Raw genomic sequence first — 14,353 nt, 5'->3', positions numbered from 1 at the left:
TAATATTGTTAAAGGGTGAAATAATACTGTCATGGTAATATTGTTCCATGGTGAGGTAATGCTGTCATGGTAATATTGTTCAAGTGTGAGGTAATGCTGTCATGGTAATATTGTTTCAGGGTGAGGTAATGCTGTCATGGTAATATTGTTTCAGGGTGAGGTAATGCTGTCATGGTAATATTGTTTCAGGGTGAGGTAATGCTCTCATGGTAATATTGTTTCAGGGTGAGGTAATGCTGTCATGGTAATATTGTTCCAGGGTGAGGTAATGCTCTCATGGTAATATTGTTCCAGGGTGAGGTAATGCTGTCATGGTAATATTGTTCCAGGGTGAGGTAATGCTCTCATGGTAATATTGTTCCAGGGTGAGGTAATGCTCTCATGGTAATATTGTTCCAGGGTGAGGTAATGCTGTCATTGTAATATTGTTTCAGGGTGAGGTAATGCTGTCATGGTAATATTGTTCCAGGGTGAGGTAATGCTCTCATGGTAATATTGTTCCAGGGTGAGGTAATGCTCTCATGGTAATATTGTTTCAGGGTGAGGTAATGCTGTCATGGTAATATTGTTCCAGGGTGAGGTAATGCTGTCATGGTAATATTGTTCCAGGGTGAGGTAATGCTCTCATGGTAATATTGTTCCAGGGTGAGGTAATGCTCTCATGGTAATATTGTTCCAGGGTGAGGTAATGCTGTCATGGTAATATTGTTCCAGGGTGAGGTAATGCTCTCATGGTAATATTGTTCCAGGGTGAGGTAATGCTGTCATGGTAATATTGTTCCAGGGTGAGGTAATGCTCTCATGGTAATATTGTTTCAGGGTGAGGTAATGCTCTCATGGTAATATTGTTCCAGGGTGAGGTAATGCTCTCATGGTAATATTGTTTCAGGGTGAAGTTTAGCGGGCAGTGTAGCAGTGGTTCTGACTGAGGGTTGAGACTGAGGCAGCTAGGCAGAACCTGGCCAGGGTTGAGTGAGATGGATGATTTACAGTGGGAGGCAGCTAGGCAGCAGTCATGAAGAACCTGGCCAGGGTTGAGTGAGAGGGATGATTTACAGTGGGAGGCAGCTAGGCAGCAGTCATGAAGAACCTGGCCAGGGTTGAGTGAGAGGGATGATTTACAGTGGGAGGCAGCGAGGCAGCAGTCATGAAGAACCTGGCCAGGGTTGAGTGAGAGGGATGATTTACAGTGGGAGGCAGCTAGGCAGCAGTCATGAAGAACTTGGCCAGGGTTGAGTGAGAGGGATGATTAACAGTGGGAGGCAGCTAGGCAGCAGTCATGAAGAACCTGGCCAGGGTTGAGTGAGAGGGATGATTTACAGTGGGAGGCAGCTAGGCAGCAGTCATGAAGAACCTGGCCAGGGTTGAGTGAGAGGGATGATTTACAGTGGGAGGCAGCTAGGCAGCAGTCATGAAGAACCTGGCCAGGGTTGAGTGAGAGGGATGATTTACAGTGGGAGGCAGCTAGGCAGCAGTCATGAAGAACCTGGCCAGGGTTGAGTGAGAGGGATGATTTACAGTGGGAGGCAGCTAGGCAGCAGTCATGAAGAACCTGGCCAGGGTTGAGTGAGAGGGATGATTTACAGTGGGAGGCAGCTAGGCAGCAGTCATGAAGAACCTGGCCAGGGTTGAGTGAGAGGGATGATTTACAGTGGGAGGCAGCTAGGCAGCAGTCATGAAGAACCTGGCCAGGGTTGAGTGAGAGGGATGATTTACAGTGGGAGGCAGCTAGGCAGCAGTCATGAAGAACCTGGCCAGGGTTGAGTGAGAGGGATGATTTACAGTGGGAGGCAGCGAGGCAGCAGTCATGAAGAACCTGGCCAGGGTTGAGTGAGAGGGATGATTTACAGTGGGAGGCAGCTAGGCAGCAGTCATGAAGAACCTGGCCAGGGTTGAGTGAGAGGGATGATTTACAGTGGGAGGCAGCTAGGCAGCAGTCATGAAGAACCTGGCCAGGGTTGAGTGAGAGGGATGATTTACAGTGGGAGGCAGCGAGGCAGCAGTCATGAAGAACCTGGCCAGGGTTGAGTGAGAGGGATGATTTACAGTGGGAGGCAGCTAGGCAGCAGTCATGAAGAACCTGGCCAGGGTTGAGTGAGAGGGATGATTTACAGTGGGAGGCAGCTAGGCAGCAGTCATGAAGAACCTGGCCAGGGTTGAGTGAGAGGGATGATTTACAGTGGGAGGCAGCGAGGCAGCAGTCATGAAGAACCTGGCCAGGGTTGAGTGAGAGGGATGATTTACAGTGGGAGGCAGCTAGGCAGCAGTCATGAAGAACCTGGCCAGGGTTGAGTGAGAGGGATGATTTACAGTGGGAGGCAGCTAGGCAGCAGTCATGAAGAACCTGGCCAGGGTTGAGTGAGAGGGATGATTTACAGTGGGAGGCAGCTAGGCAGCAGTCATGAAGAACCTGGCCAGGGTTGAGTGAGAGGGATGATTTACAGTGGGAGGCAGCTAGGCAGCAGTCATGAAGAACCTGGCCAGGGTTACTTCTTAAGTAAACAAACAAATCTGAAGCGTAGGTTCCGGGCCTTCTCAACCCCTGCCGCCTCCAGCTTATTCTGACCTCTGACCTCTGTTTCCTCCTCAGGAGGGGCGGCAGCCGGCAGGGGACAGAGAGCAGCCGGGGAGTCCAACCCCTTCCTGGCTCCCCGCTCTGCGGCCGTACCGCTGATGCATCATGGGAGTGTTAGTTCCAGTGCGTCGGGAGGACACCACCACCTCCTAATGAAACCCATCTCAGACAACCTGCCTACCTTCACCCCCGTGCCCGTCTCTGCCGAGAGCGGAGGGCAGGTGCTCAAAGACTTACTCAAGCAGTGATTGGAGCCACGGCCTGTCACTCAAAGCTCCTCATCCAATCAGGAGGAGCGTAGACACAGACTGAGATGGAGGAGGACCGTTATTACTGTGTGCCGCTTTCTTCCAACAGTCACTCAGTGATGGTTCTATTAACTTCTACACGGGATAATGGTTCTATTAACTTCTACACAGGATAATGGTTCTACTAACTTCTACACAGGATAATGGTTCTATTAACTTCTACACAGGATAATGGTTCTATTAACTTCTACACAGGATAATGGTTCTTCTAACCTCCAAACAGCAGGACATGTCAGGCAGACCCTCTCTGATTTACTGTCAGTTTGTTGTCGAGTTGATATTGTTGATATTTTGTTGGCACTATTAAAAGGGGAACTCTGCGTTGGTACATACGTTTTTGGTTGTTTGAGCTACCGATTTGACGCTTTAAGGAGATGAGGTAGAATCAGGACTTGCTGTTCAATGCCCGGAGTGTCCCCTCCCACTCACTCGGTCTTTGTAACTTTTTCTGCCATGGTATATTGTTACAGACAGACAGTTTATGCATTGAACAAAGAGGGAACTGTGTGTGAATGACTCCTGGGTATAGCTGTGTCACGTGACGTATGTGAGTGAGGGAGAACATCTCTACTAAATATGACTGGGTTGGACAATTTGGGGGATGTAGGAGATTCTTAATGTTTTATATTCTTTCATTTTAGCCATAGGCCTTCAGTATGATCTGTCTGATCTGGCAAAATGGCACCCTAATCCCTACGATCCCTACCAGAGCCTTGGTCAAATGTAGTACACTGTAGGGAATAGGGTGCCATTTGGATGCATTATATAACACTGCTGTATGTATTAAACATTCAGTGCTATTATATATATATATATATATATATATATATATATACATATATATGTATACACGTATATATATATATATATATACATATATATGTATACACGTATATATATATACATATATATGTATACACGTATATATATGTATGTATATATATGTATATATATGTGTGTGTATACATATATATGTATATATATGTGTGTGTATATGTATATATATATATATATATATATATATATACATATATATATATATACATACACAGTATCAGTCAAAAGTTTAAACACACCTATTCATTCCAGGGTATTTCTTTATTTTTACTATTTTCTACATTGTAGAATATTAGTGAAGACATCAAAACTATTAAATAACACACATGGAATCATGTAGTAACTAGAAAAGTGTTAAACAAATAAAAATATATTTGAGATAATTCAAAGTAGCCACCCTTTGCCTTGATGACAGCTTTTTTGCACACTCTTGGCATTCTCTCAACCAGCTTCACCTGGATTGCTTTTCCAACAGTCTTGATTGACTTCCCACGTATGCTGAGCACTTGTTGGCTCTTTTCCTTCATCTGATGCAGCAATCCATCATTCTCCACCTTGGTCAAATAGCCCTTACATAGCCTGGAGGTGTGTTGGGTCATTGTCCTGTTGAAAAACAAATGATAGTCCCACTAAGCGCAAACCAGATGGGATGGCGTATCGCTGCAGAATGCTGTGGTAGCCATGCTGGTCAAGTGTGCCTTGAATTCTAAATAAATCACAGTGTCATCAGCAAAGCACCTCCACACCATCACACCTCCTCCTCCATGCTTCACGGTGGGAACCACACATGCGGAGATCATCCGTTCACCTACTCTGCGTTTCACAAAGACACGGCGGTTGGAACCAAAAATCTCAAATTTGGACTCATCAGACCAAAGGACAGATTTCTCTAATGTCCATTGCTTGTGTTTCTTCGCCCAAGCAAGTCTCCTCTTCTTATTGGTGTCCTTTAGTAGTGGTTTCTTTTCAGCAATTCGACCATGAAGGCCTGATTCACGCAGTCCTCTGAACAGTTGAGATGTCTTACTTGAACTCTGTAAAGCATTTATTTGGGCTGCAATTTCTGAGGCTGGTAACTCTAATGAACTTATCCTCTGCAGCAAAGGTAACTCTGGGTCTTCCTTTCCTGTGGCGGTCCTCATGAGAGTCAGTTTCATCATAGCGCTTGATGGTTTTTGCGACTGCACTTGAAGAATCTTTCAAAGTTCTTAAAATGTTCTGTATTGACGGACCTTCATGTCTTCAAGTAATGATGGACTGTCGTTTCTCTTTGCTTATTTGAGCTGTTCTTGTCATAATATGGACTTGGTCTTTTACCAAATAAGGCTATCTTCTGTATACCACCCCTACCTTGTCATAATACAACTGATTGGCTCAAACACATTAAGAAGGAAAGAAATTCCACATTCACTTTTAACAAGTCACACCTGTTAATTGAAATGCATTCCAGGTGACTACTTCATGAAGCTGGTTGAGAGAATGCCAAGAGTGTGAAAAGCTGTCATCAAGGCAAAGGGTGGCTACTTTGAAGAATCTCAAATATAAAATATTTTTATTTATTTTTATTTTTATTCAATATGTGTTATTTCATCATTTTGATGTCTTCACTATTATTCTACAATGGAGAAAATAAAGAAAAACCCTTGAATGAGTAGGTGTGTCCAAACTTTAGACTGGTAGTGTATGTGTAAATGGGTGATATTTTAATAATAATTAAGGCAGTTCTGGAAGTACTGTCCAAAGTGTCTACCAATTTTGCTATTAAGATATAAAGGTATATGATTTGGTTTGTAAATTATTAAATACAAATATATATTTACAAAGTTGTAATAACAACTGAACATTAAAAAGCTTTACCTCTCGCCAACTATGTCAAGTTAGCTCTACATTTTTCTTGGAATATCCTCCACAGTCAACTGCTGGAAAATGATTTTCACCCATACTTCCGAGATGATAAAATAGTCAAATAATATTGAAATTATATATCCTCATACTCCCCAAAACATGTTAAAGATGCAGTCTCAGAGAAGTGGTAATGAATTACTAGGAAACCCCTCAGATAGAGAAGTGTTAATACATTTTTTTGGGGGGGGGGAACTAAAAATAGAAGAACACTCAGATAACTAGTGACTTGCTATGTTGGTTGTTTTGATAAAATAAAGGTATTACTACCCTTCAAAAGTATGTAGGTCTGTCTCCTCCTTTTGAGTTGAAGCTATTTGGTTGCGTCTCAAATTGCACCCTATTCCCTGTACACATTGCACTACTTTTGACCGGGACCCATAAGGTTCCCATAGCGTTCCATAGGGCCCATAGCGTTCTATAAGGTTAGCATAGCGTTCCATAAGGTTCCATAGGGCCCATAGCGTTCCATAAGGTTCCCATAGCGTTCCATAAGGTTCCCATAGCGTTCCATAAGGTTCCCATAGCGTTCCATACGGTTCCCATAGCGCTCCATAAGGTTCCCATAGCGCTCCATAAGGTTCCCATAGCGTTCCATAAGGTTCCCATAGGGCCCATAAGGTTCCCATAGCGTTCCATAAGGTTCCCATAGCGTTCCATAAGGTTCCCATAGCGTTCCATAAGGTTCCCATAGTGGGTTCCCATAGCGTTCCATAAGGTTCCCATAGCGTTCCATAAGGTTCCCATAGCGTTCCATAAGGTTTCCATAGTGTTCCATAAGGTTTCCATAGTGTTCCATAAGGTTCCCATAGTGTTCCATAAGGTTCCCATAGTGTTCCATAAGGTTCCCATAGTGTTCCATAAGGTTCCCATAGGGTTCCATAAGGTTTCCATAGTGTTCCATAAGGTTCCCATAGTGTCCCATAAGGTTCCCATAGTGTTCCATAAGGTTCCCATAGTGTTCCATAAGGTTCCCATAGGGTTCCATAAGGTTCCCATAGTGTTCCATAAGGTTCCCATAGTGTTCCATAAGGTTCCCATAGGGTTCCATAAGGTTCCCATAGTGTTCCATAAGGTTCCCATAGTGTTCCATAAGGTTCCCATAGTGTTCCATAAGGTTCCCATAGTGTTCCATAAGGTTCCCATAGTGTTCCATAAGGTTCCCATAGTGTTCCATAAGGTTCCCATAGGGTTCCATAAGGTTCCCATAGGGTTCCATAAGGTTCCCATAGTGTTCCATAAGGTTCCCATAGGGTTCCATAAGGTTCCCATAGTGTTCCATAAGGTTCCCATAGTGTTCCATAAGGTTCCCATAGGGTTCCATAAGGTTCCCATAGTGTTCCATAAGGTTCCCATAGGGTTCCATAAGGTTCCCATAGTGTTCCATAAGGTTCCCATAGTGTTCCATAAGGTTCCCATAGTGTTCCATAAGGTTCCCATAGGGTTCCATAAGGTTCCATAGTGTTCCATAAGGTTCCCATAGTGTTCCATAAGGTTCCATAGTGTTCCCATAGTGTTCCCATAGTGTTCCATAAGGTTCCCATAGGGTTCCATAAGGTTCCCATAGTGTTCCATAAGGTTCCCATAGTGTTCCATAAGGTTCCCATAGGGTTCCATAAGGTTCCCATAGTGTTCCATAAGGTTCCCATAGTGTTCCATAAGGTTCCCATAGGGTTCCATAAGGTTCCCATAGTGTTCCATAAGGTTCCCATAGGGTTCCATAAGGTTCCCATAGTGTTCCATAAGGTTCCCATAGTGTTCCATAAGGTTCCCATAGTGTTCCATAAGGTTCCCATAGGGTTCCATAAGGTTCCCATAGTGTTCCATAAGGTTCCCATAGGGTTCCATAAGGTTCCCATAGTGTTCCATAAGGTTCCCATAGGGTTCCATAAGGTTCCCATAGGGTTCCATAAGGTTCCCATAGTGTTCCATAAGGTTCCCATAGTGTTCCATAAGGTTCCCATAGGGTTCCATAAGGTTCCCATAGTGTTCCATAAGGTTCCCATAGGGTTCCATAAGGTTCCCATAGTGTTCCATAAGGTTCCCATAGGGTTCCATAAGGTTCCCATAGGGTTCCATAAGGTTCCCATAGTGTTCCATAAGGTTCCCATAGGGTTCCATAAGGTTCCCATAGTGTTCCATAAGGTTCCCATAGTGTTCCATAAGGTTCCCGTAGGGTTCCATAAGGTTCCCATAGTGTTCCATAAGGTTCCCATAGGGTTCCATAAGGTTCCCATAGGGTTCCATAAGGTTCCCATAGTGTTCCATAAGGTTCCCATAGGGTTCCATAAGGTTCCCATAGTGTTCCATAAGGTTCCCATAGTGTTCCATAAGGTTCCCATAGGGTTCCATAAGGTTCCCATAGTGTTCCATAAGGTTCCCATAGTGTTCCATAAGGTTCCCATAGTGTTCCATAAGGTTCCCATAGGATTCCATAAGGTTCCCATAGGGTTCCATAAGGTTCCCATAGGGTTCCATAAGGTTCCCATAGTGTCCCATAAGGTTCCCATAGTGTTCCATAAGGTTCCCATAGTGTTCCATAAGGTTCCCATAGTCGTTCCATAAGGTTCCCATAGGGTTCCATAAGGTTCCCATAGTGTTCCATAAGGTTCCCATAGGGTTCCATAAGGTTCCCATAGTGTTCCATAAGGTTCCCATAGTGTTCCATAAGGTTCCCATAGTGTTCCATAAGGTTCCCATAGTGTTCCATAAGGTTCCCATAGTGTTCCATAAGGTTCCCATAGTGTTCCATAAGGTTCCCATAGTGTTCCATAAGGTTCCCATAGGGTTCCATAAGGTTCCCATAGTGTTCCATAAGGTTCCCATAGTGTTCCATAAGGTTCCCATAGTGTTCCATAAGGTTCCCATAGTGTTCCATAAGGTTCCCATAGGTGTTCCATAAGGTTCCCATAGGGTTCCATAAGGTTCCCATAGTGTTCCATAAGGTTCCCATAGTGTTCCATAAGGTTCCCATAGTGTTCCATAAGGTTCCCATAGTGTTCCATAAGGTTCCCATAGTGTTCCATAAGGTTCCCATAGTGTTCCATAAGGTTCCCATAGTGTTCCATAAGGTTCCCATAGGGTTCCATAAGGTTCCCATAGGGTTCCATAAGGTTCCCATAGTGTTCCATAAGGTTCCCATAGGGTTCCATAAGGTTCCCATAGGGTTCCATAAGGTTCCCATAGTGTTCCATAAGGTTCCCATAGGGTTCCATAAGGTTCCCATAGTGTTCCATAAGGTTCCCATAGGGTTCCATAAGGTTCCCATAGTGTTCCATAAGGTTCCCATAGTGTTCCATAAGGTTCCCATAGGGTTCCATAAGGTTCCCATAGGGTTCCATAAGGTTCCCATAGGGTTCCATAAGGTTCCCATAGTGTTCCATAAGGTTCCCATAGGGTTCCATAAGGTTCCCATAGTGTTCCATAAGGTTCCCATAGGGTTCCATAAGGTTCCCATAGTGTTCCATAAGGTTCCCATAGTGTTCCATAAGGTTCCCATAGGGTTCCATAAGGTTCCCATAGTGTTCCCATAGTGTTCCATAAGGTTCCCATAGGGTTCCATAAGGTTCCCATAGTGTTCCCATACTGTTCCCATAGTGTTCCATAAGGTTTCCATAGTGTTCCATAAGGTTCCCATAGTGTTCCATAAGGTTCCCATAGGGTTCCATAAGGTTCCCATAGGGTTCCGGTCAAAAGCAGTGCACTTTTTGGGGAATCGGTGCCATTTGAGACGCTGCCTTTGAGTTTGAGACAAAAACCTGATTTATCAGCTTAATATGTTTCATGATCTCCACAAGTATCTCCAGGTATTTTGATTTTCCACCTTGACCTCCTCAGCAAAGAACAGCTAGCCTCTGTATACGCTGCAACTCAGAACAACTAGCCTTTACAGCTGCACCATCGAGAGCATCCTGACTGGTTGCATCACTGCCTGGTATGGCAACTGCTCGGCCTCCGCCCGCAAGGCACTACAGAGGGTAGTGCGAACGGGCCCAGTACATCCCGGGGCCAAGTTTCCTGCCATCCAGGACCTCTACACCAGGCAGTGTCAGAGGAAGGCCCTAAAAATTGTCAAAGACTCCAGCCACCCTAGTCATAGACTGTTCTCTCTGCTACCGCACGGCAAGCGTTACCGGAGCACCTAGTCTTGGTCCAAGAGGCTCCTAAATAGCTTCTACCCCCAAGCCATACTGTAAGACTCCTGAACAACAAATCAAATGGCTACCATGACTATTTCCCCATAATACAAACAGAAACTAAAACAACAAGCTCCCGCGCTCAGGTCTGTTCAACGCTGGTCCGACCAATCTGATTCCACTCTTCAAGACTGCTTCGATCACGCGGATTGGAATATGTTCCGCATTGCGTCCAACAACAATATGGACGAATATGCTGATTCGGTGAGCGAGTTCATTAGGAAGTGCATTGACGATGTCGTACCCACAGCAACGATTAAAACATTCCCAAACCAGAAACCGTGGATTGACGGCAGCATTCGCGTGAAACTGAAAGCGCGAACCACTGCTTTTAACCAGGGCAAGGTGACCGGAAGCATGACCGAATACAAACAGTGTAGCTATTCTCTCCGCAAGGCAATCAAACAGGCTAAGTCCCAGTACAGAGACAAAATCGAGTCGCAATTCAACAGCTCAGACACAAGAGGTATGTGGCAGGGTCTACAGTCAATCACGGATTACAAAAAGAAAACCAGCCCCGTCGCGGACCAGGATGTCTTGCTCCCAGACAGGCTAAACAACTTTTTTGCCCGCTTTGAGGACAATACAGTGCCACTGACACGGCCCCCTACCAAAACCTGCGGGCTCTCCTTCACTGCAGCCGAGGTGAGTAAAACATTTAAACGTGTTAACCCTCGCAAGGCTGCAGGCCCAGACGGCATTCCCAGCCGCGTCCTCAGAGCATGCGCAGACCAGCTGGCTGGTGTGTTTACGGACATATTCAATCAATCCTTATCCCAGTCTGCTGTTCCCACATGCTTCAAGAGGGCCACCATTGTTCCTGTTCCCAAGAAAGCTAAGGTAACTGAGCTAAACGACTACCGCCCCGTAGCACTCACTTCCGTCATCATGAAGTGCTTTGAGAGACTAGTCAAGGACCATATCACCTCCACCCTACCGGACACCCTAGACCCACTCCAATTTGCTTACCGACCCAATAGGTCCACAGACGACGCAATCGCAACCACACTGCACACTGCCCTAACCCATCTGGACAAGAGGAATACCCATGTGAGAATGCTGTTCATCGATTACAGCTCAGCATTTAACACCATAGTACCCTCCAAACTCGTCATCAAGCTCGAGACCCTGGGTCTCGACCCCGCCCTGTGCAACTGGGTCCTGGACTTCCTGACGGGCCGCCCCCAGGTGGTGAGGGTAGGTAACAACATCTCCACCCCGCTGATCCTCAACACTGGGGCCCCACAAGGGTGCGTTCTGAGCCCTCTCCTGTACTCCCTGTTCACCCACGACTGCGTGGCCATGCACGCCTCCAACTCAATCATCAAGTTTGCGGATGACACTACAGTGGTAGGCTTGATTACCAACAACGACGAGACGGCCTACAGGGAGGAGGTGAGGGCCCTCGGAGTGTGGTGTCAGGAAAATAACCTCACACTCAACGTCAACAAAACAAAGGAGATGATTGTGGACTTCAGGAAACAGCAGAGGGAGCACCCCCCTATCCACATCGACGGGTCAGTAGTGGAGAAGGTGGAAAGTTTTAAGTTCCTCGGTGTACACATCACGGACAAACTGAATTGGTCCACCCACACAGACAGCGTCGTGAAGAAGGCGCAGCAGCGCCTCTTCAACCTCAGGAGGCTGAAGAAATTCGGCTTGTCACCAAAAGCACTCACAAACTTCTACAGATGCACAATCGAGAGCATCCTGTCGGGCTGTATCACCGCCTGGTACGGCAACTGCTCCGCCCACAACCGTAAGGCTCTCCAGAGGGTAGTGAGGTCTGCAGAACGCATCACCGGGGGCAAACTACCTGCCCTCCAGGACACCTACACCACCCGATGTCACAGGAAGGCCATAAAGATCATCAAGGACAACAACCACCCAAGCCACTGCCTGTTCACCCCGCTATCATCCAGAAGGCGAGGTCAGTACAGGTGCATCAAAGCAGGGACCGAGAGACTGAAAAACAGCTTCTATCTCAAGGCCATCAGACTGTTAAACAGCCACCACTAACATTTAGCGGCCGCTGCCAACATACTGACTCAACTCCAGCCACTTTAAAAATGGGAATTGATGGAAATTATGTAAAAATGTACCACTAGCCACTTTAAACAATGCCACTTAATATAATGTTTACATACCCTACATTACCCATCTCATATGTATATACTGTACTCTATATCATCTACTGCATCTTGCCATCTTTATGTAATACATGTACCACTAGCCACTTTAAACTATGCCACTTTATGTTTACATACCCTACAGTACTCATCTCATATGTATATACCGTACTCTATACCATCTACTGCATCTTGCCTATGCCGTTCTGTACCACCACTCATTCATATATCTTTATGTACATATTCTTTATCCCTTTACACTTGTGTGTGTATAAGGTAGTAGTTGTGGAATTGTTAGGTTAGATTACTTGTTGGTTATTACTGCATTGTCGGAACTAGAAGCACAAGCATTTCGCTACACTCGCATTAACATCTGCTAACCATGTGTATGTGACTAATAAAATTTGATTTGATTTGATTTGATTTGATTTGATAATGACAAAGCAAAAACAGGTTTTTAGAAAATTTTGCAAATGTATTCAATATAAAAAATTACTCATATTTACATAGTTATTCAGACCCTTTACTCAGTACTTTGTTGAAGCACCTTTGGCAGCGATTACAGCCTCGAGTCTTCTTGGAGGCCCCTGTGTTCTTGGGGACCTTCAATGCTGCAGACATTTTTTTGTACCCTTTCCCAGATCTGTGCTTTGACACAATCATGTCTCGGAGCTCTACGGACAATTCATTCCACCTCATGGCTTGGTTTTTGCTCTGACATGTACTGTCAACTGTGGGACCTTTATATAGACAGATATGTGCCTTTTCCAAATCATGTCCAATCAATTGAATTTACCACAGCTGGACTCCAGTCAGGTTGAAGAAACATCTCAAGGATGATCAATGGAAACAGGATGCACCTGAGCTCAATTTCTAGTCTCAAAGCAAAGGGTCTGAATACTTATGTAAATAAGTAATTTTTGTTTTTTTATTTGTAATTTGCTTTCGCGTTGTCATTACGGGATATTGGATTTTCAATTTTACAATAAGACTAACGTAACAAAATGTGGAGAAAGCGAAGGGGTCTGAATACTTTACGAATTAAGTGTATATACGCTCCTATGCATATCAGAAAAGTTACCTAATTTATGTTACAAAGTGTCTGAATATTCTACACTTGGTCATATAGGGCTCCCGAGTGGCGCAGTGGTCTAAGGCACTGCATCTCAGTGCTAGAGGCGTCACTACAGACCCTGGTTCGAATCCAGGCTGTATCACATCCAGACGTGATTGGGAGTCCCATAGGGCGATTGTCACATTCTGACCTTAGTTCCTATGTTATGTCTTTATTTTAGTTTGGTCAGGGCGTGAGTTGGGGTGGGCATTCTATGTTGTTTTTCTATGTTTTGTTCTGTTGTTATATTTCTATGTGTTTGGCCTAGTATGGTTCTCAATCAGAGGCAGGTGTCAGTCGTTATCTCTGATTGGGAGCCATATTTAGGTAGCCTTTTTTTCATTGTGTTTTGTGGGTGATTATTTTCTGTTCTGTGTTTTGTTTCACCGTACAGGAGTGTTCGTTTGTCGTTTTATTGTTTTTGATCAGTGTTCATTATTTCGTATTAAAACAATATGGACACTTACCACACTGCGCATTGGTCGTCCTCTTCTTCCAACCACGACAAGCGTTACAGCGGTGCACAATTGGCCCAACATCGTCCGGGTTTGGCTGGGGTAGGCCGTCATTGTAAATAAGAATTTGTTCTTAACTGACTTGCCTAATTAAATAAAGGTTAAATAAATAAAAAATATATATGACTAATTTACCTCTGAATGACCTGCTGTTGGAGGCGTACCAGGTTTGTATAACAAGGTATTTCTAATATTGTTCTGGTATTAGCGAGTCAACAGGAGGTTGACCATCTTCCACTCAACTGTGATTTAATAGATCACTGCCTTCATAGAACCAGTGTGGATTATGTACATTGTGCTTTAAAAGAGTGGGTTATTACCTAACGATGACGTGGCTCAGTTGGTAGAGCGTTGCAAGGTGATCTTGGGTTTTGATTCCCACATGGAGCCAACCATACGTAAACTGAGTCAGGTTTGTAGGCCTCCTTGCTCGCACAGGCTTTTTCAGTTCTGCCCACACATTTTCTATAGGATTGAGGTCAGGGCTTTGTGATGGCCACTCCAATACCTTGACTTACCTTGTTGTCCTTAAGCCATTTTGCCACAACTTTGGAAGTATGCTTGGGGTCATTGTCCATTTGGAAGACCCATTTGCGACCAAGCTTTAACTTCCTGACTGATGTCTTGAGATGTTGCTTCAATATATCCACTAAATTTTCCATCCTCATGATGCCATCTATTTTGTGAAGTGCACCAGTCCCTCCTGCAGCAAAGCACCACCACAACATGATGCTGCCACCCCCGTTCTTCACGTATGGAATCAAACAGACGTTCACG

The 14,353-nt window shown here is 44.7% G+C and overlaps 1 protein-coding gene across 1 annotated transcript in view; it reads left to right on the top strand.

The window, feature by feature from the left end:
* The window catches only part of trip11 (thyroid hormone receptor interactor 11), a 70,341-nt gene extending 64,437 nt beyond the window's left edge, over window positions 1–5,904 (top strand). The window contains exon 33 of the mRNA XM_071382817.1: window positions 2,591–5,904. Within this exon, the coding sequence (XP_071238918.1) occupies window positions 2,591–2,823 (233 nt within the window). The 3' untranslated portion in view covers window positions 2,824–5,904. The remainder of the gene's footprint in view (window positions 1–2,590) is intronic.
* The last annotated feature ends 8,449 nt before the right edge of the window (window positions 5,905–14,353 follow it).

Source organism: Salvelinus alpinus, chromosome 34 (genome assembly GCF_045679555.1).
Source record: "Salvelinus alpinus chromosome 34, SLU_Salpinus.1, whole genome shotgun sequence".
In the NCBI taxonomy this organism is placed as follows: Eukaryota; Metazoa; Chordata; class Actinopteri; order Salmoniformes; family Salmonidae; genus Salvelinus; species Salvelinus alpinus.
This window is presented reverse-complemented; position numbering and strand designations above follow the sequence as displayed.